A 22,006-nucleotide genomic window follows, 5' to 3' on the forward strand; every position below is an offset into this window, starting at 1 on the left:
GGAAGAGAATGGTGGGCTGTGCTCGTGGGAGGACTTCTTCGCTCCTGCGATGATCACGGTAAACATCATGCAGTTTTATGCAACAGAGAGTTATATCTTGCACACATATACAACACCGAGACTAAAAGTCTGTTCGGTCTCTATAAGGCTGGCTGGCCCGTTTGTTCCGAGTTGAGTCATGAGATTCGTGCATACACAACACGCCTATCTAGCCCAACCATTTCGCATAGGCCCATTCGATCCTCCTCACCACCTGCATCTGCCGATTGACGCCCTGCTTGACGTCGAGGAGATCGTCCAGGTCCTCGAGAAATTCTCGCCACACGCTCCGGGGCAGCACTTGGGCGGCGCGTTGACGCAGCAGGTGAGTCTCGCAGAGGAGAAAGCCGTGGTTTTCCTCGGAGATGATGCCTTGATCGATATCGAGGTCCGAGGATGTCAGTGTGCGGTCGATGTTTCTGTGGAGGTCAGCATTGAGTCTGAGAGCGTTGTGTGCTTTGGACGTGAACGGAGAAGAAGAGGACTGGGTGTATGGGTGGGTGTATGGGTAGGTGTGTGGGTGGGTGTGTGGGTGTAATGAAAGCAAGGAGGGAAGGCCAATGATTCGGACTTACCTGATCAGACGAATCGTCTCGCCCTTTCTGATGCCCTGGCGCAGACCCTTGCGGCCACCAAGAACACCTCTCAGCCATTGGAAGAGGAAATAGGAGATGAGCACCCCCGGGGCGATGCCAACAAAGCCGAACAGCAATTCTTGGCTCTTGAGCAGAGAATCTATTCCACCGATCGCCACCTCCACGTCGACTTTGGTCTTCTGGACTTGGATGAGTAAGGTGCGGACCAGGTCGCCCATGATGGCGTTCTTGATGGGGCTTTGCATCTCTCTTTCATATGCCCTTAGAACCGGGGTGAGGTCCCCTTCCTTCACTTTCGCCCTGAGTTCCGCGATCTCTGCTTCTGTGAAATTGGCCCCCTTCTCGTCGGGATGTTGAATGGCGAAATCAACCACCATCCGCTCCAGACTTTCCCTGTCGGCTCGAAGACTGTCGCGGCTTTGGATCGCTATTTCGCTCTGCTCGTCGTGGCGGATTGTGCCCACGAGTTTCTTCGTCGGCTCGATGACCCAGTTGGTCCAGAAGTCGATGCTCGTCTGGCCAAGATCTCGGAACCATTGGGCAATCTCGGCTTTTCTGTTGACTAGGATCCGAAGCAGCGTGCTTCCTGAGAGGAGGAGGCCAACGGCAGGAATCCAATAGCGAACCAATCTCGATGGTTTGCCGTATTGTAGCCGCAAGTCATATGCTTCTTTTTCCTGCTTTGGAAGACGCTCATCGAGAATTTTGACCAAGAGATTGGCAACTTCTGTTGAGGAGGCCGTTTGTGGGTCAAAACTGAACTCTTCCATATCATCTTGATTCCTTGAAGAGCTATCTAGCAGATACGCCGCTCGAGCTATCGTGGTCTGCCAGTCATCTTCTTCGGCGTCCAGCACTTGTAACAAGGCACCATGCCTGCGGTCTTCCATCGACCCACCAAAGACAAGACACTCCCTAACAAGTCTGCCGATTGTTCCAGCACTGGACTTTCTGAGATGTTGTATGCGCTCTAAATTCTTCCGTGCTTGCATGCGGGCTATTGAGAACGGCGACAGGATCTTCGTTTGGGCTTGGGTCAAAGAGCGCTCTCGAATGCTGTTTTGAACCAGGCCATAGAACTCACGCCAACCCTCGGTTACTGTTGTTGTAGCTTGTCTCGCGGAGACCGTGAGATTATGGCCTTGCAGAAATTTCTGTCGTGCATCGGTATACACGTCCTTCGCCTGCTCCCAGAACCTCAAGGGAGATGTCTGAATTGTGTAGAGGAGAATATTTCCGTAGGAACTCAAGATGTCATCCCAGTACCAGATGGACTCGCTTAGGGGAATTGTTCGATCCAGAAGAGAATTGAGGATCAGCCCGTAGACTTGGGCTGTTGCCTTGCCTATTGCAATCCACTCCAGGTTTGAAATGTCTGGTGAAATTGTCTCAACGGCCACCTGCTCGCCCTCTTTTCTGCCAAGTTGACGTAGCAGACTGCGCAATCTAGAACGACGTAGGAGGGGCCTCGAGCTTGAAGTTGTCGATAATGCTCTGACTACTGCTTTGAGTTCTGCAGTTCGAGCATCCTCGACAGGGGTAGCAGCGACTTGTTCTCCTTCGGTCGTCGCAGCGGACACCCTTTCCTCCGCCTCCTTCAATTGGAACCGGTCGAGGGCAGCATCGATTCGCCGCAGGTCGCTGTGGAAGGGTTAGACAAGACTATCCCGGCGAGGTGTCAAAAGAGAGCTTACTCGTCAATGAACGACATATTTGCAGGCAGATCTGGACCGAGTCTTCGTCTAACATAACAGTGGCATATTCAGTGTGAGAGAATCTTAGTCCCTGCTGCGATCATATTGAGGGCTCCATCGCAGTCTGATGTAACAGGAGATGTTAACTCAGCCGAGATGATGTGATGTGATGATCTTCTGAGAGATTGTGAGATATTGACAATTGCCAGGGACGCCACAAAGCTCAGAGATCATGGAGCTGGTGTGTCCATCCCAAGAAAGCCAAAAGGTCAAGCCTTGCTTGAAATGACGTCACGCGAAAACATGATGCCGTCTTCGTGACATATGGGACCAGACTGGGAAGGCAGACAGTAGGCAGTCTTGCCACTATTACTTTCCATGCGTCTTCGGGCATCGCTGACCAGCAAAGCCAGTACTCAACACCGTTAGATCTCGTAGCAAGGCTCCAAATATACAAAAGCAAGGGTGGGATGGGCCGTTGGTCAGGCTACACCATCCGGAAGATCATGAAGTATATGCATTTTTGACTCAATTGTGTGCCAATGGTTTCCCCCCGTCGTGGTGATTCTAGGCACCTTTAGGGCCCTCTGGGAACTCCGGGGAGCAGCCTAGAGGTCATCTGAGATTCCCCCTAAGAGGCGCCATCAATTCATGGTCTTGCCTCAGCCTGATTGTCCCGGGCGCCTACCACCCCATTGATTAGGCGGCCTCTCGTTACCTCGCTTCCAACCGTTGCAACCCTTCAACCGCCAAAAGCCACCCGTTGCATTTCGGGGTTTTTGCATCTTGTTGAGGCTTTGACCCTACGAGAACTCGGCGGCCTTGCAAATTGCCTGCGCTCCTCCTCCCACGAGCCACTGTGACTTGACTTCCACCCTCCAACATCCGCATCCGAGCGACATCATCTGTCGCATCTTTCCATTTCCCACATATTCCTCCTCCCTCTTGACAGACGGACATCGTCGACTTAGAGCTGCCTATTCCTGCTATTCCGGTTTGTTTTTCACGATCATTCTTCGAATTTCCTTCAACACTCAGTCGATACCCTCCACGGCGCCGCTGTGAGTTAGGCGCACCGAGTTTCGGCGAGACACCTGGCGAACAAAGCCGCCACCTCCAAAGGCGACTGATTGATCTCTCTTGGTCATATACGGAACGCATACGCAGTCAAGTCTTGACCCCCTCCATTCAATACTCACGCATTCGCAATGGCCGGTCAACGGAATTATGACTTCCTAGTACGTCCCACGAGCATCGTGGACGGGGTGTTTGGCCCGATCCGTCACCGCTCTACAAATCCCCATGCTAACCGATTCCTCCTTCCAGATAAAACTCCTCTTGATCGGCGATTCTGGCGTTGGGAAATCATGCTGCCTATTACGCTTCAGCGAAGACAGCTTCACTCCCAGCTTCATCACAACCATCGGCATAGACTTCAAGATCCGGACAATCGATCTGGACGGCAAGAGGGTGAAACTCCAAATATGGGACACAGCAGGCCAAGAGCGCTTCAGGACGATCACCACTGCATACTATCGAGGCGCAATGGGAATCCTGTTGGTGTATGATGTGACGGATGAAAAGAGCTTCAACAGTATGGCCCCAACCGACACAGAATGATTTCGTATCACACGTCTAATCTTTTATTGATAACAGACATAAGAACCTGGTTCTCCAACGTCGAACAACATGCCAGCGAAGGTGTAAACAAAATCCTCATCGGCAACAAGTGCGATTGGGAGGAGAAACGTGCTGTCTCCACGGAACAAGGCCAGGCGCTCGCGGACGAACTGGGTATCCCCTTTCTAGAAGTCAGCGCCAAATCAAACATCAACATCGAAAAGGCCTTTTACTCGTTAGCCTCAGACATCAAGAAGCGATTGATCGACAGTTCGAAAGACGCCGGTGGAGCTGGAGCTGGCGGTCAAGGCGTTGGAGGCGTTAATGTCGCCCAAAATCAGAACAGCGGTATGGGTGGAAAGTGTTGTTAATGGAAATAGACAGAGCGAGAACACCAAAAGGATGTTCGTTCAGATTAGGCCCTAGGACGATGTGAAAAGCGAGTCAGCATGGAGGGCAGGATGGGGAGAACCACCTTTGAATGCACGGCCGAAGCAATCCAGCAACACCCTCCGACTCGACAATATCCATCTCTAATGACCTTCTATCTCTCACCAAGTGGACGAGCCCTGCTCTCGGCAACATATCAAATGGCCGCAGTATTGTGCCTATATGAGAGGTGCCGCGATCATCAGGACGTTGGAGCTAATCCTTGCTTGGAGCTATTCATACTCTATTGGTGCTTTTGTTGCCCTTGCTGAGCGCTACTCATGCCATGTGTTCCAGCTCACCTCAGGACAGGGTCAGTCAACTTGCGGCGTTTGGAAAGGTCTTTGGGGATCAGGTAAAAAAGGAGTTTTACCGAGGGAGTCGAGAACGAAACGTTTATACAGTCCTTGACTCATTACAAACCCATGTAGAACTGTGTCATGCAAATGAGACTTTGCTTTTGGTTCTCGAGCAGCAGCGGGTGACGTGGTTTGACATGTCTCTCACGCCTCTTTGTCTCTCGTGGCTGACCAGGACTCGGGCTGTTGACCCTAGGTCTCTATATAACCCTATCGCGTTGAGCGTTGAACGGCATGCGACGGACAGTGTGAGTGAGTGATCAACTGGGTAGAATACATTGAGAAGGAGGATGACACGAAAGGTAATAGAAAAATTCCAAGGGATAATATTTCAATACTCCATGTTATGCTCTTTGAAGTGCGCATGCCCCGCCATGAAGGCTCATTCATCGTCGGCCGATTCAAGGTCGGTCCGTCCTTGTCTTCGTGTCCGCCATCTTTGCCGCGTGCAAGCCACCGATCGGCATGCAGCGTGAAAGTAGGTGGCACTGAATGCAACATCTCTTTCCTTGCCTCACCGTTCGTTCATTCTTTTCGTTTGGTTCTAAGCATTAATACCCCACGCCTACAAGATAGGCGCCAAGTTTCTCGACTGTGTTGGCCGCCGTGCCAGGCTGTACTGTCTCCGGGTAATGTGTGATAAGCAGAGCCTGTTTCGTCTTGACGATGACGACGCCTTCTCGACCCTGTGTATCGCCGGAGCCGAACAATTAGCCCATGTTCAACACTTTGATCTTGCCTTCTCCTCCTTCTTCTGGGCGGCCACCATCCTCCAGTCGGCGTCGCGTTGGGGCGTAGTGAGAAGGGAAATTCAGAACCCACCTTCTTCCCGTACAGACTTGTTTCGTCCGCTTTGATGACAATGTACTTTTGGCCCGCAATGTGTAATCCCGTAGACTGCACCTTCTTGGGCACTGAGGTATCCTTGTACGCGCCAACGACCTCTTGCATTTCTTGCGGGCTCACATTGAAGTTCGGCGACGACGCCCATACGGAGTTGCCTTCGGCGTTGAAGATGGCGGCTTTGTCAACGTGGCCGGTGCCGACGAGACTGTGAATCAGATAAACCCGTGTCAGTTTGGTACATGTGGAGGGACACGAAATTGGGGCCTCGCGGGCATCCGGGTGGTGAATACCTCGAATCGACGTATGCTGTAGGATTGATTCACTCGAGTTAGCAACCACTCCTGTGTGCTGCATCCCAGCACAGCCCTCCAATTCAGCTCACCTTGCCAAGACATCTCTGTGGGTGGTGTAGTGATAGACAGAGAAGACAGGAGAAGCGGAAGATATGGTTGCTGGAGAAATCAACCAGGTGTGCGTGAGGGCAGGTCGGAACACGGGTCGGTTGCGGCGTTTGTGTGGCAGAGGTAGAGTAAGTATAGGACGAGGACTTAGGATGAGATAAATCAGACCTGCGAAGGATGAGACCGAGCAGTCTGGGTGCGATGCAATAAGTAGGAGAAGGACGATGCGTGAGGCAGTCAATAAGTTGACTGTCATGGCTGGTTGGTGGGGGTTGGATCTCGTAATTTCAAATGACAATCGTCGGAAAATTCCTGGCTGCCTGACAACTACTCAGCTGCCCCGCCATGTGCCACGCCGCAGGCTCGAGAAATCGGGTCGCTTTGTTGCGCTGTCGTTTCACTCCTCCGAACTAACCAGCACTTGATCCCGGCCCTGGGTCTTTCATGGTCCAACTTCTGCCCTGTTTCCTCCGGTTATCGACACTCGAAGGCCTCCCCGAATACTGTACACTCCTAGAGGATCCAGGGGGAGCATAACGAAGGAACGACTTACCTGACCGTTGAACACCCGGCCCTCCAGCTGATTCCGAGACCATCCTCCTATGGAGATACTATCTCAGGATGCTCTGGTGCCATATGTGGAGTCTACGCCCATGAAACAAAAAGTGCGGTGAGGGCCAAATCTGAACGCTAGCGGGACAGACATCAAATTTGCAGCATTTTTGCCCCGTCCCCAGCTGCTACTCTACCGTCTCCGCCAGTTCTCTCGTCATGCCGAGAGAATCAGCCACCAGGAATGACAATAATATCTTGCAGCGAATGCCCCAAGTTGTCGATGATCACAGCAAGAGACATCGAAAGCATCGAATGAGAATCACTCGCTCCGGAATGATTCAACTACAATGTATGCAAGCCCATGCTGTGCCCTGGTCCATGGGTCGCCATTCAGCCTGGTTTGCAACCAGCCTCCAAAAGATGCCGACATTTGTTGAGAACGTTTGTCTGGGCTCTAAAATTTAGCTAACAATGATGCTCTCCTAATACCAGCAAGTCAACGCTCGGCGTATGCTAGACACCTTGAGTGATCAACTTCCCAAGATGCCGCAGAGGAACCTCTTGGAGATAGTGGGTGTTGGCGGCAGTACACTTCTCTCATCGACTTTTCGCAGTTCAGCGGCGACGGAGATCGAACCCCGGCCCGTCTAGCCTCACCGGGCCGTTCCTTGTAGGCTCTGCAAATTGTCTCCGACCAGTTGTTCGCATTAGTTGCGAACTCTACGCAATATCGTATTGCTCATGATGGGGATGGATTTGGTAGGTCTAGGGTTTGTACGACTGCTTCTGGCAATATCTATGTATAATTGAACAGCGTTCCAAGAGGCTGACACAACACGAGCTTCGATCACTCGGTGCTGTGGTGTGTGACTGGGGTCCCCTGCGATTTTTGAACCCGGTGATGTGACCATCTAATGATTTGTTCTCGTTCCCCACGATCGAACAGTCTCGATATCTGTCCGAGCGAATGGAGAATCGTCTCCTGGAAGAATTTCCAGCGAATTGTGCAAACGTGGCTGGTGCGGTCTGGTAGCGTCCGTAGTTCCGCCATAGGACAATGCGAATAGGAACAAGAACAATCCGACCCGTTCTCCCTCATGCTCCTGAATATCGAAACACTGGCAGGGGATCAGATCGACGAACACGCGGAACCGATCATGGCTCAAAAAGGATGATACTAGTCTGACCACGTCGATCCAGGAACATCAGCATAACAAGGTTCATGAATGTGACAATGCAGACTCCGATGATGCCCAAGAGACTTGTAGAGCATGAACCGAGAGTTGCAGGTGAGTATTTACATCCTTTTTCACTGAAGCACCTATACAAGGGTGGACCGTTGACGCGTAGACATGTATTTCGATGCCGAATGGACAACTTACCTGTTAACGCCTTTCTTTGTCGAATGACCTTTTCAAGGCCAGTCTCCTATGCAGCCTGGGCTTCTTGAACAGCGCGCCCCGGCTCTTCCTTACAATTTCCGCACGCTGGAGCTCGAATTCCTTGTGCGTTGCCATGAAGAGCAGAAGGGGAGCCACGAGTTGCAGCCGCAGACACGGACTCTAGCTGACGGTACACGTGGCGAAGTACGTGTCAAACGTGTCGAGCCAGACATAGCTGTATCCAATGACGATCAGCACGTAGTGGGCACCAACAATGCGGTCAAGTTGATCACTCAGAGAAATCTCGGACTGAAAGACTGGGGTGGACGTTTCCAGCACTACCCGGCACGGATTCGCAGAACAAGCGGGCGACGGGGAACATGACTATGTGGACACTATCTCCATGCATTGCTGTTGAGACAACTGCCACGGCCGCTGCAGTCTGGATCGTCTGGCGACAGCCAGGGTGGTCGAGTAGCGACGGCACCAAAGCCAGTGATGCCACCTCAAGAGTGGAGTCTGTTGGTAGCTATGGCGATGTTCCTGCTCTGGGTCTCGCCGATGCTGACTTGGAAGAATCTAAGGGGCACCAGCAGGCCGATGACAAAGTCCATGATAGTACTGTTGAAGCCATAAGATGAAGTCCAACGAAGCTAGAAAGGAACAAGGTCTGTCCAAGTACAAATGCCATCACTCCCAAGACTGCCTCGGATCACATTCTGAAAGCTGGAGGCTCGATCCGGTGGATCTGATACTGTGGTTTCGGCAAAGGGGCTCGACTGACACTGATTTCCCCAAGTTCCCCAAGTGGCAAGGAGGATCCGTTTACAGGCAATCGTCCTAAGCAGCACCAACATTCACCTTGCTACTCGCACGTGGATAGAGTTCAGGAAAAACAATCGCGGTGCTGGCCCGGGGCCTCCAACTCCTTCCTAGCCTCGTCTTCTCCGCATGCATATCAGCCTCGGGCGCTCGGTTTGACATCTGGAGAGTTGGAAATACCCCTCAGTGCTGTAAAGCCATTGGAACCCAAGAGCGACCTCAGAAAGCTTCTCTCCATGAGGAAATCCAGGAGGAATGGAATCATCATCCCCAAAATTTTGGAGATCTTCAAAACTTGAGACTTTGGAGACCTACACTTGTACAGAACCCTCGAAAACAACTTTTGGCCTCTTTCACTGAACGACCGAACTGCTCATACTAAATAGTCGAAGATGTCGCAAAAGTTGAAGGGCAAAGTGTGCATAGTCACAGGCGGTGGCCATGGCTTTGGAGAGGCTATGGCGAGGCGCTTCGCCGAAGAGGGCGCCCAGGTGGTCATCGCAGACATCAATCCCAAGACCGGAGCCAAAGTCGCGGCTGAGATCAACGGTTCGCATGGCGAGAAGACCGCATTGTTCCAGGAGGCAAATGTCACTAGCCAGGCCTCGTGGACGAAGTTGTTGGAAGCCTCGCTGAAGGCATTTGGCAAGGTCGACGTCGTGGTCAACAATGCGGGGACGACGTATCCTAAGAAGGCTTCACATACAGTTACCGAGGAAGAGTATGACAAGGTTATCGCCGTCAACATGAAATCCATATTCCTCAGCGTCGCGGTGGTGGTGCCGTATTTTATAGAACAGAAGGCAGGCTCCATCCTGAATATCAGCTCGGTTGGAGGCATCCGAGTCAAGAACGGGCTGGTGAGTACCTCGTGACACACTTCCTCGCGTCCGAATCTGACAGGCACCGCAGGTATGGTACGGTGGGACCAAAGCATTTGTCAATAAGGTATCATCTTCCGAACTCTTGAAGGACGGAGCATCCTTGCTAATTCCCGTTCAGATCACAGAGGGGCTTGCCTCAGAATACGGTCATGCTGGGATCAAGGTCAACGCTATCTGCCCAATTCTGGCATATACCGACCTGTCAGCTAAGCCCTGCATATGCCCCCCTTAGTCGAGCAATAACTGACTGATCCACCACACAGAGCACAATCCTTCATGGGAGTCGAGGACACGCCAGAAAACCGTGCTAAATTCGAGGCTTCGTTCCCTCGAGGTGAAGCATTGAAGCTCAACACTTCGACCGGCTATGTCGCCAACGCTGCGGTATACCTTTTGTCCGACGATGCAGCATTCGTAAGCGGGATATGTATGCCAGTCGATGGCGCCGCAACAGTATTTGCCGCTGGAGGTATGTACGCACATTTTGTTGCGCGTTTCAGGCCACTGACATTCAATCCACAGTCGGCAAATAGGCGGAGAGTCATTGGCACCTGGTGTGGAAGTAGGCTATGGCGGTCGAATGCTTCTATAATCAATATTGTGGGAGTCCCTTGGGCCGCAGTCCAATATAGTGTCTGCCTCCAGACCTTTAAAAAGCCACGAGTCAAGAATAGGAAACTTGCGGACTGATGCGACTCAAATTGAAAGTTTGAGAATCGAAGTTTCCCAGGAAAATGAATAGCCATATAACGTACTCCGAGGCCAGTTTTCAGACATCAGGGTAAAAAGGGGGCAGCTCCGTGTCACTCAAAGCCTTCTCAATGCCGCACCAACTTCGCACTCTCACACTTCCCCGTGCCAGTCATTGCTTTTTTTCCGGTGAACTTGGACGAGACTGTGCTACAATTGTTTAAAGCTCTCGCAGACCTTGATATCGGACTCCCTGCAGCCTCGTCCATCGCGAGAACGCTGTGTCGTGTTTTGACGATGTAGGCCTTTCAGTGTTGTACTGGACAATTTCGCCAGATCGGTCTAAAAAGGGTGAACGAGCGCCCTCTCGAGTTCAGGGAGATTGACGCTTCGTCCATATGTCGATGCGTTTCTGGACTGAAGGTAATACTATCATCGCAATCGGAACTGTGGGGCCCTTGATTATTCAGTAGGCTTCGTCGAGAAGTGGCAGAAGCAGCCGCTCCCAAGCTTCCAGCCTCGCCACGAAAGGCATTGCGGAGTTGGTGATGTATGTATCACAGACAGCTGACACCTACCCAGGCGCTCATTTACGACGATAGCCTAGTTCGTGATATTAGGTAGTCGTCATTTCGAGAGCTCGTTCGCTAAAATGCATTCCGCTGACATTCAGGGGCGTATCTTTTTTCATATCGTGGATCATTGTTATGGAAAGCGTGTAGAAACTCAACCACCTCCTTGTCCGTGGAACTGACGCGGATACCATCTGCCGGGTCCATAGTGGCGGAAACACGCAGAGGATCGGGGCGACTTCTTAACGACACCGTGCAGCTTTCTAAATACCTTGTTGTAGCGTCTATCCGAAGTCCATTATCTAAGGAAATACACTATGTCCATACAGAAACCGATCCCTTTCCTAAACTTCATACCCTTCTCGACAAAATGCCAGTGGTCTGTGTCCGAGCTCAAAGCCGAAATTAAATCGTCATGAAATGTCTCAGTATTCTTGCACGGTGTCATCATGCTCAACCAACTCGCTAGAGGTCAAACCGTCTTTTCGACTCCTGATAGAATTCCCAGATGCGCCGTGGTCTATCTAATCATCATGACTGAAGCTCACTCATACAATGATACCCTCCTTGTACGCTTGGGATATGTATTGAGATGGAACCACACAAGCTCCGACCCTGCGGTACCGATCGTCATCAGCGTGATAAGTGAGCAAAATACAGCAATGACTCCGTGGATTGCTCCGGAGTATCCCAGCAACAGTGCAATATTGGGGCGGTGTGCCGTGTTGTGAATCCAGCCACAGTTCACCTTTTTCCCTCCCCTCGCTGCGAAAGTCTTCTGGAACATGTAATTCTCTGATCTGTGCGTGCAATTGGTGTTTGAAAACACCAAAGCGGAGGATGTCGCTCGTTGGGACTTCGATACTTCCTTCTGGGAAGAATTTGACTTGATTATGTGTCAACCACGACCACGTGGGCAAATGATCGGTCGCAGTGTCACGTTGCTCGGTCACTCGCCATAGAAGAAGGCGAGCAAGAAATATCCTGAACGTCCCATGTTCGTAGTCCGACGATAGGACTTTCTTGATACGGTCTAGCAGTCCCATGATGGCAATGCTTCTATCAGATTCGTTCGTAAGCCCAGCGGACGCGTATTGACTGAAAAGGGACTGGATGAATTCGATAGTACGGTAGTAGCCGGCGCGAGTGAGATACTTGGGAAAAGCAGGGTCAAGGAGGAAGTATTCCCTTCGGTTTGGACTGGAGATGAGTTAACGACAAACTGACATTTGGCAGGTTGATTATCAGAGCTTACCTTCTCAAAGTCGTGAGGTCCTCACACCTGATGCTGCGCCCACATGCCAAGTAGGTATGGTTTTCAGTGAAATGAAGGGTTCGGCGAGACAAAGTTCGTTCCTGTAACACCCATGCTCTTTTATTGAGATGACTCTGGTTGACGTCCCTTTCAAAGTCATGTTTGATACCGTAAGCACTCATCTTCCGGCCGATTTTCCTGGCTACCGGGAAGTGAGAATAGCTTTGTCGTAAGAAGCCTTGTTTCCAATCAGTGGCAGAGTCCGCAGCAATGGTGCAATAGGCTGAACTAAAGACTTGCTCCATTAGTCGTGACTCGGTGTCCCAGTCAGGATCGCCGCATTGTATAATGCAGATCGCATCGATCCAGAGATACCTCTTTCCGATCGCTCGTGTAACTTGGATGGCATCCTGGAATGTCTTCGGTAACTCGCTCATGCTGAAGCCTTTCAACCGATCTTGGAGGTTGTCCCTGGTCGTGCAGAATTTCCTCTTTTCCTCCTCTGTAGGGCTGCCCCAACAATGAGAAACCGCGACATATGTGCTGCGTTGGTGCTGAGCCAAGCTGTGCTCTACCAGCCTCAATCCAGGTACGTCCTTATTGCCGACGTCAATAACCCTTGTAGGCCAAAACGGCAGTTCAGACTCGCATTCGCGGTGGTCACGATCGCAATCGCCGAGCCATTGGCGTAGAATTTCGAAAAAAGTGTGCGATGCAGCCAGACCATATCTCATTTTCATTTTCCAAAATCGTACAGAAAACTGCGTATCGCGGCTTTCCATCCAGTTGTCCCTATCATTATCCCACCTTTCGTCGTCCCAATCGTCGGCTTCATTCTTGGCGGGATTCCAATTATCTAGAGTTAACTCATTTAGATTATTCCTATGCGAATCAAACGAATCCGAAAATTGTCGGTGCTCAGCCTGCCAATATGCAAGGTTTGGCTCGAAGAACTCCATTTGAGCCAGAGATATCCCTGATGATTGAGTCTTTTTACCTCGGAGAAAAGAGGTTGGCTAAAGCTGGGTCGCAATGCTTGTTGCTGCTGAAAGACGCCAGCAAGCTAGGATGCCTCGTATTGGAGCGAGGCAATCCGCTTGTATCTGGAGAAGGCGGCCGCACGGTGGTGGTGGTGAACGACAGATCAGAGCGGCTGGGACAACTCCAGGTAGTCAGCCTCGTCTGTTTCTCGAGGCTTACCCGTGACACGGTCTTGGATAGTTCCGGTAGCTGCGAAGCTGAGGGAAAGTGGTGGAATTGAAAGATGGTAGCGTCGGACAATGAATTACCAAGGTCGATAGGGTAATTCCTGGACCTGTTTTGGCAAAGAGAAAGCGAGAAAGGAGAGTCTCTCCAGGCTGCCAACATGGCGCTTTCAGAATACGAGCATTGAGAGGCTTGGCAGGCTCTGCCACCCCCGCACCTGTGTTTGAGAGTCTACCGAACATGAAGCTGCGAAATATAGAGACAGCTATTGAGTTGGTGGAGACTTTCTTGTCGTCGAGGAGGCTAGATTAAAGTGAGGGAGGGACAGGTTCCTCCATAATTTGAGTTTGAGATCAAGGTCCATGACAATACGGAGTTTTGCGGGGCATGGACAGCGGATGACACGGAGAGTACCGAGGCGCGCACCAAAAGTATTGTATACGCTAACTTTTAGTGTTTTGACTAATTAATTAGGGCCATGGCATGGTCGAGGCGACAACTTGCCAGCTATTTTGTTAGAGAATCTGTCGATAGAAACATGATTTTTCCTAATCGCTATCCTGATCGCTATCGATCCAATCGTCCTTTTCATCATCCTGTTCACTGTCCTGATCGCTGTTCTAAGCGCCAGACTTTCTATTCACTGGCCATTTCACCACGTCAATTATAGATAGATTGACCTCGCTATCGCCCTCGCCTTCGCCAGCGCTTTCCTAATCGTCCAGTAGATAGCTATGCTTACTTAGATAGCCAACTCTACGCTATCCTCGATAGCTACGTCTCGTGTCTCGTCCTTCCTTATATTCGTTGCCCCCTTCGAGCCTAATTACCTACTAAATATTCCGTGGAATGCCCTCGATCCATTGTTGAATCTGGCTCTGCGGAAGCCTCTCCCAGGCGTCTTTCCAAGCTTTTCTTAACGCCGCCACAGAAGGAGGAGAACCGCGAAACGTTGTTATCTTCTTAAGTCAGGGCTAGGCCTTCTCTAAGGCGTTTAGATCAGGTGAATTAGGAGGGTATGGAAGGCGTGGAATACTATTAAATAAGTAGATTTCTTACGTATACTAGTGGGCATGCGATGGCGCGTTATCCTCCTGAACGATAGTCTCAGGTCGCGACTTCTAGCACTCTTTAGCAAAGGGTATCATAAGCGGCTAAACGATATGCTAGATTTCTAGTTTGTTAGTAAATAGTATAGAAAACAGAGAGAGAAAATATCGAATTGCCCACCTTGATATATCGATACCAATCGATTCCACTCTGGCCACGTCTAACTAGCTTACTAGTCCTCTCTATAAATCGCCAGACTGGCTTTTTACCACCTTTGTTCCTGAGACCTAGTCGTCGCGTTCCTGATTGTAGCTCCTATTTATCTTTCTTGATTTGTTCCATCTCTTTATTCAGCGATTCAATATGTTCAGCTACCTCTCTTCGTTCCTTTATAGTCTCAGGTTGCTAGAGATAGTAAGGGCCTTTAAAATCGTAAGTGAAACAGCCCCAAAACATGAACTTAGAGTAACCCTTCCAGCGATTGCGAATAACTGTTTTATCGTGAGCCTTATCTAAGCGACGCTAGACTCGCTGACGCCCTCTACGAGATAGAATAACGGCGGTTTCATCGCTCCAGATAACGGCTTTCCAATCCTCAAGAGTCTAGTGTTAATAGATAAGATAAAACGCTAATCGAACTGAGCGCTGTGCCTTCGATAGACTAGGTTTCCTTGTTGGTTTAACGTTGTTGAGACGATGTTTTCTAAGAATTCGTAATATAGAGGATATACTAACACCTGATTTATAGGCTAGAATATCGCTAGATTTCTCTCTACCTGATCTGTCCTTTTCAATAATCGCTAGAACACGCTATTCAACGTCTTTAGATATCTCTCTAGGCCTTCCTACCTTAAAGCTATCCTCGACGTAGTGATCAAGAATACGAAGATCTTCCTGCGGACGATAACTACGCTATTGTGCCTTGTGTAAAATCCTCCTGGTCTGGTGAGCTGGCACTTGAATCCACGCCTTAATTTGCTGTGGCGTGATACCAATCGATAATAAGGAGAGCGTTTGAACGCGTTGAGCGTGTGAATATCGGACGCTAGTGTGGCCAGAGGCTTGCTCCTGAGATAGAGGTCTTTGCGCTTTGGGGTTGTGAGGTATCCGCGGCCTCGATTTTTCACGTTCGCGGGCCTTTTCTGCGTGTTCATTAGTTAATGGCATGGAAAAGCGTACAGGATTGACCGTAGTTAGCAAAGAGATAGACCTTCCTTCATATCGCTACCATCTTGAGGGACTACCGTTGTTGCCAACGCAGATATTGTTGCCAACGCAGATATGTTACTAATAACGCAGACATGGATTACTAAGCAAGTTGCATTCAGACGTACTGGAATATTTCTATTCCTAGTAGTATATTGGCTGGGAAACGGAAGTCTAGTCTTATGATAGAATAGCGCGGCGACTAGTCAAAACACTAAAAATTAGCGTATACAATACTTTTGGTGCGCGCCCTCGTATAGTGCGTTCGTGTCGCTAGGGGCCCAAATGGATAGTCCTTGACCATCTGCGTGCGAACTGGATGCCCTATATTTCTAAATCAGGAAATTCACACGCCGTTCCTATCCGAAAGAGGATATTTTCTTCATACGGACATTTCAAAAATGCTTTTCCGTCCATTGATTGAAGGTCAGCAGGAGACCACCCAGAGTTTACAGGTGCAGAACCTGTCCATCATTTGATAGCCACTCGACAGCTGCCATTCCAATTGTCATAGACATTACTTTCCTTTTGGCGCCCATTCCAGCGCAGCATGCCATTCTGGCGGCAGCGATCGCACGATGAGATTGAGAGTCTGCTGCGACCATCCCGTCAGAAACCATTTTTGGGATCGGCGGCTGATTCCGGCTGACCAATGGCAAAAGATCACCAGGGAGATAGGGTCATGCTGCTTCAAGAGCGAGATGTATCCTTCCGGAATCGAGGATGGCCAGTACACTAGATGTAGCCATGTAGTGGGACACCCAGATGTGATAGAGAACCAGATACGAAGGAAGCGGATAGCTTCGGCACGTAAACTTCGAGGCTCGTGAGGACCCTCCGAGAGACTGTTCAAAGACTCAAGGCGTTCCAGTGCTTGCCGGTGGCTATCGTCTAGCGGCCTAAATTCAAATTCTCGACGCTGCGAAAAAAGGTTACTGACTGGGCTTTGAGCCAGGTGCGAATGAAGCTGCCCAACCAAAGACCATGCGCCACGTAAGGCCGAGAGCGCATGAACAAGCTGAACAACGGCCTCTTCTGGAGTTTTATCGGCAGGCGGGCCACTCATGATACCAAGCTGAAATACCGATATCAATAAGGAGAAGGCTAGGACTGCGATGCAGTTCTCTTTGGTGATTTTAGTTACTGTGGATCGAAATAGAAGGGTGGCCTCTCGACAGTTTTGATATGCCGCAAGGTGATACTCAGCGGCATTTGAGGGCTGCAGGAAACACATATGCAGAGCGGATGTTGCCAGGAGTGCGTGGCGTAGGAAGGGATTGTTCTCCGCATGTAAGGGGACCGCGGTCTCCCAAGTCCACCGCGTATCATTGAACCAGGCCAAAGTAGGTGAGGTCGTTGTCACAAAATTTGACAATAATTGAATGGGTCCCACACTTTGACTTATGGGGGGAAGGGGGTTTGGCCAGTGTGTTACAGTATCTGATTGACTTCCAGGAGGCTCTTGCGCGTCTGACGCGGTGAACGGGTTGTTCAGGTACTCCTGGTAGTCGCAATCTTCGCCGCGCCTCTCACAATGTCCGCATCGTGGCGCCTGTAAGTTGCACTATCATCGGGCATAAGTCAATCAGCATCACTCCTGCACAAATGGGATGGAAGAAGGCAAGGGTATCTCAGGCCCACAATTGATCATTGCACAGATTGTGGACAGAGGGCCGGTTCTTAGCATACCCTGACACGCCTCCTTTTGCAGTTCTTGCACCCATTGCGAGTCTTGGTGTGATAGCTTCGCGAACCAACCATCCCGTGGAGAGTGGTAAGATCTCAGTGAAGGTGGTGTCAGGATTGACCGTGAGGGTTTAGTGAACGAGCAACAGAGGAAGTACAGAATATCAAGGGGGGCGTAACCCTGACACAACCCAAATTGTTTGCCCCTCTCAGTCCCAGCCTCACTCACAGGTTCGAAAGAAGGCTTCTTTCCAGTGGTCTTACGAGGAACATCGTATCATGGAACTTGTCCCCTTTTTGGCCCAGACGAAGCCATCATCGAGGCGGTGGATGGGCGGCCTTGCCAATTTCACTGGGCGGGAGCTTGGGACTTGAGGTGGAAAGACGATGTTTGCGCCTCACCAGATATAGTTTAGTGTACGAAGTGCCAAGGCATTATTCCTGATTGGGCGAGGTAGTTGTTGCGCTGTCCACGAAATGGGGCCAAAGGTATTTCAGCACGAAGACAAGATGCTTGACAGGATGCAAGATTGCCTAAACCCTCAACTGAGCTCAGGGATACTGATTCCCATGTAACAAATCCCGTGAAAAAGATTTAAGGACAGCCTCAATCCCCAAGATGTTATCCCTCCTCACGTACTCTCTGCCCTCCCTTCTCCTTTCTTCACTTCTTGTTTCTTTGTAATGAAGATGTTTCGCCGGTTGTATTTGCTATACACCTTTGCACTGCTCAGCGCAGCTCAATCAACACCATCCGACGAGTACGCTGTCCAGCATGTTGCGAACTTGGATAACTATCTTGTCGAGAATCTGGCCGTGCGGGGCAATGGCAAGGTTCTTGTAACGACTTCGGCGCCGGCAGCGACACTATGGCAAATCGATCCCCAGTCATCCGGCAATGCCACTCTCATTACACGTTTTCCAGGCGCCTCTGGCTCTTATGGCATAACCGAGCTTCAACCAGATTTATTCTATGTGACAACTGGCAACTTTTCGATCGAGACAAGGCAGCCCGTCCCCCAATCATTCGCGCTGTTTGAAGTGGATATGACTGGCTTTCGCCAACTCCCCACCGGCAAAATAACCAGCCTTCCGACTCCCCAAAAGATCGCCTCAATCACGAATGCCACTGTCCTCAATGGTCTCACACATGTCGATGGACAAGCCGGATTTGTCCTGGCAGCTGATTCATACGCGGGTCTGGTCTGGAAGGTCGATATTGCAACCGGAAGCGTTATGACAGCAATTAAAGACGCATCGATGGACCCCAGTCCCTCAAAAGCGGCAGGGATCAATGGCTTGAAGTATCAAAACGGCTACCTCTATTACACAAACACGGGGAACAACCTGTATTACCGCTTACCAATCTATGCTAATGGTTCGGCTTCCGCGGAGCCCGAGACCATCGCGCAGGTCACAAAAGGCGACGACCTCATCCTGGATGGCGCTGGAACAGCCTACATCTGCCAACAGGTAAATTCTGTGAGCAGAGTAGCCATAAATGGGACACAGCAAGTTATTGCGGGTACCATCAACAGCAATGCCAGTTCACTTCTCGGGCCGACCGCTGTGGCTTGGGGAAGAACTCCATCGGACAGAGACAGACTCTATGTAACAACGAATGGAGGCCAATCTGCTGCCTTCAACACGTCAGGGTCCCAAGGTCTCTCTGTGATCGGGCCTATCGCCCAGGAATCCACTGAAACGGGCAACTCTTCTGCTTCAGCCACGTTGTCGACAACACAAGGAACCGCTACACCGACTCAGTCCAATGGCGGAGTGAGTGCACTTTTCGACCAAAGAGAGCATTGGAAATTTCTAATGGTTGCGCTGCCACTTCTTTCATGTCATTATTTCATGGACATCTTGTGACATAAAATAAGTACCTGGGTACGGAGTTCCTTTACTATGTCACCACCAAGTATATATATAGCCTTCAAAAGCGGCAGACCGGTTAGAGCAAGAACGGACTAGAGCAGGCGGATAGCATTCCATATTTCCTCTAGTGCAGACTCAGCGGCCGGATCTCGGAATATCGTTATTGCACCCCGGCACTTATACCGAATCTCCTCGGTCCCTACTCCGTATTTCGTAGAATATTCCTTCCATTATTTCGTGCTCTCTACGCTGATATCGATTTCTCAAGGCTCCCAGCAGGTCGCTTCCCTTCGAACCTTCTCCAACGCAGTCTTCTTCCATTCATCAGCCTAATCGCCGATCCCACCGCGACACTGGGTACAGTGTTTATTCGTGGCATTCGGACTGATATTCGGACTGATATTCGCCCCGTCAAGATCGTGGCGCAGGTGCTTCTCACCAATCAAATTAACCTGAACGAGTCGCGTCTTGCGACGTTGGCTGTGGTGGTGGAGCTGAGAACACTAAACAGGGCTAAGCTGCAATCACCCTTCGTATTTCGCATCGCTCATCAGAACCAACTCCATGGCTTTGTTGCTGGCTGGTGCATGACATTCCAGCACCTTTGCGGCGTTCCATGCCAAGCAGATCAGGCCCTTCAACCGCTTAAAGCAACAACTTTCAGCATTTGAAAGCTAATAAAGACAAGTCTTGCCTTCAGTGCTGACAGCATCTGCTATTGGCTTGGGGTCCTTCTTCGTCTGAAATTGAAAACGACGTTGTTGTGGCTGATACCGCAGTCGGTGGTTGGCTCGCTAATCCCCAGAATTTTGTTGCCTAATAACCACCATGTTTATATATTGGAGAAATAACAGGACATGCTTGCGATAGGGCCTGGCTTGACTCTTCGCCGCCGCTAAATGTTGATCTACTGTACTCCACTATATTGTTGACGATGGTTTATCACGGCCCTAGCTCTGGCTGCAAGGCCTGTCGAACCCGCCGAGTAAAGGTGAGTTTGCCCTGTTCCCTACCACGATTACCACATTCACCGATCTCGAATGCTTATGATGCAGTGTGATCAAGGCAAACCGTCGTGCAATAATTGCACCAGGCGACGCCAGACTTGTCCGGGTTACGCTGATATCTTTGACGGGGCACACAGAAGTCAAAATCAGGTTGTCGTCCGGAGGGTGGAAAAGCAGAATGCTGCAAGGGACGCGGAAACTTGTCAAGGCACCCCCAGCAGCGAGGCTTCTCCAGACTTTACATCGACCGTCACCGGCACAACCGCTAGATCATCGATAGTGAAGGCCCAGGGTCCCCTTCAATGGGTCATATATTCAGCAGCAGGTGAAGAGGACCTTGAAGACGGAGACAACTCCCAGCGCCTCGAGCGGGTGAGTCCTTCAGTCTCCAGCGATTCCAGATGCGATGATACTCGTCTCACCATAGCCGAGTCGATCAAGCCGGACCCTCAGAATGCCTCCATCAATTTCTTCTTCCGCTACTATACAGGAACGATTTATGACTCCCAGCTTCACAATTCTTTTGCACTCCTATGGCAACCAATGTACCTAAAGTCTTCAGAGAATTCACCATTGAGACTTGCAACGGCAGCAGTGACCGTCAATGTTGCTATGATGTGGAATTTCAGAGGTTGCGACGCACGGCCAGCACGACAGCTTTTCACCAAAGCCCTGGAAGCGACGAGAAAGGCGATTGGCGATCCGGCACAGAGTAACAAGGATGAGCTTCTCATGACGATATTGGTCTTTGACCTCTACGATGCACTGGTTCTGCACTACGTACCCGGGCCTTTGACCTATGGTAAACACAAAAACGGAGCCGTCGCTCTACTCAAGCACAGAGGTCATGTCAATTATTTGACCGAAGTAGGTCAGGGCCTCACCAGTGCGACCAGACACGCCCTTATCAACCATGCATTATCTCTCAGAACCAGGATACCCGCGGAATCAGTTCAACTTTTCACTCACCCTTCAATGTCAGGTCGCTTTGGTTCACAGCTTGACGTGTTAGGGATCCAGATTGCCGATACACAAAACCGCCTCTGGAGTCTGAGACGTCAGGATGGCTCAGTACAAGGCTCGGGACAACGCCGCAAAGCTTTTGAAGAGATAATTGCGGATGTGATCCGGATTGATGACCTCCTCATGGCTTGGAAGCGAACCATTCCTAACCCCGACTGGTTGCCACAATTCGTGTTTCGTGAGGATGTGGCCTCCTCAATCATCAATGCAGGCTTCTACGGAAGCAAATGCGCTGTCTGGAAGGACCTGACTTACGCAGACGTGTTCAATTTGTATGCCACCCGCCGCATTTATACGCTGCAAATGATCCGGCAATCTCTGGCTGATGAACCCAGCCTGCTTGCGGACTCAAGATACCGCGCAATCCTTGCGAAAGCAAATTCGACCATCCAAACCCTTGTTGACGCTGTGCTAGAGACTATTCCCGCCCATCTCGGGGACACGGTGGTTCCAACAAATCCAATCTATTGTTCTGGGGTGGCGTTCCCTTTCAAAATTATTCGAGACGCAATCACTGGCGAGTTGAGAAGCATTCCGGACCTGGAAGGCAGTGACTTCCGGATGAGGGCTTCGTCGTCCGGCGCATGGATGATCTTTCCTTATCTGCTCGATTTATACCGCTTTGCAGAGCCCGAGGATGACGCCGCCCCGATTATACTCAGAGAAGGTCAATTGGAGTGGCTCAAAGCGCAAATCAAACGCTTGCAGACAACCTTCTTGTATTGTGATCCAGTTTGGTAAGTCCGGTTTTTTTTTGCTTTTGTATTCTTCACGAGCATACAGAGGTGGTCGTCATTCTCGTAACC

At 50.5% G+C, this 22,006-nt stretch overlaps 6 protein-coding genes across 6 annotated transcripts; 3 read left to right on the forward strand and 3 right to left on the reverse strand.

Annotated features, from left to right (window-relative positions):
* Positions 1-208: 208 nt before the first annotated feature.
* AYL99_05248 (hypothetical protein) lies at positions 209-2,346 on the reverse strand (the record flags this gene model as incomplete). The annotated part of the gene is made up of 3 exons (XM_018836760.1): positions 209-458; positions 615-2,276; positions 2,330-2,346. 3 exons carry the CDS (start codon positions 2,344-2,346, stop codon positions 209-211), a joined length of 1,929 nt encoding a protein of 642 aa, XP_018693613.1.
* Positions 2,347-3,537: 1,191 nt separating this feature from the next.
* On the forward strand, positions 3,538-4,320 carry AYL99_05249 (GTP-binding protein ypt2; the record flags this gene model as incomplete). Its single annotated transcript, XM_018836761.1, has 3 exons — positions 3,538-3,567; positions 3,656-3,923; positions 3,986-4,320. The coding sequence occupies 3 exons, from the start codon at positions 3,538-3,540 to the stop codon at positions 4,318-4,320; spliced, it is 633 nt and encodes a 210-aa protein (XP_018693614.1).
* Positions 4,321-5,288: 968 nt separating this feature from the next.
* Positions 5,289-5,978, reverse strand: AYL99_05250 (hypothetical protein; the record flags this gene model as incomplete). The annotated part of the gene is made up of 4 exons (XM_018836762.1): positions 5,289-5,423; positions 5,560-5,788; positions 5,874-5,889; positions 5,966-5,978. 4 exons carry the CDS (start codon positions 5,976-5,978, stop codon positions 5,289-5,291), a joined length of 393 nt encoding a protein of 130 aa, XP_018693615.1.
* A 3,157-nt stretch (positions 5,979-9,135) lies between these two features.
* AYL99_05251 (hypothetical protein) lies at positions 9,136-10,160 on the forward strand (the record flags this gene model as incomplete). Its single annotated transcript, XM_018836763.1, has 5 exons — positions 9,136-9,603; positions 9,656-9,691; positions 9,746-9,828; positions 9,891-10,096; positions 10,150-10,160. 5 exons carry the CDS (start codon positions 9,136-9,138, stop codon positions 10,158-10,160), a joined length of 804 nt encoding a protein of 267 aa, XP_018693616.1.
* A 1,277-nt stretch (positions 10,161-11,437) lies between these two features.
* On the reverse strand, positions 11,438-13,103 carry AYL99_05252 (hypothetical protein; the record flags this gene model as incomplete). The annotated part of the gene is made up of 2 exons (XM_018836764.1): positions 11,438-12,089; positions 12,145-13,103. 2 exons carry the CDS (start codon positions 13,101-13,103, stop codon positions 11,438-11,440), a joined length of 1,611 nt encoding a protein of 536 aa, XP_018693617.1.
* Positions 13,104-17,982: 4,879 nt separating this feature from the next.
* Positions 17,983-21,941, forward strand: AYL99_05253 (hypothetical protein; the record flags this gene model as incomplete). Its single annotated transcript, XM_018836765.1, has 2 exons — positions 17,983-19,071; positions 20,328-21,941. The coding sequence occupies 2 exons, from the start codon at positions 17,983-17,985 to the stop codon at positions 21,939-21,941; spliced, it is 2,703 nt and encodes a 900-aa protein (XP_018693618.1).
* Between the last annotated feature and the right edge of the window lie 65 nt (positions 21,942-22,006).

The sequence above is a fragment of the Fonsecaea erecta genome (genome assembly GCF_001651985.1).
Source record: "Fonsecaea erecta strain CBS 125763 chromosome Unknown Scaff4, whole genome shotgun sequence".
Classification (NCBI taxonomy): Eukaryota; Fungi; Ascomycota; class Eurotiomycetes; order Chaetothyriales; family Herpotrichiellaceae; genus Fonsecaea; species Fonsecaea erecta.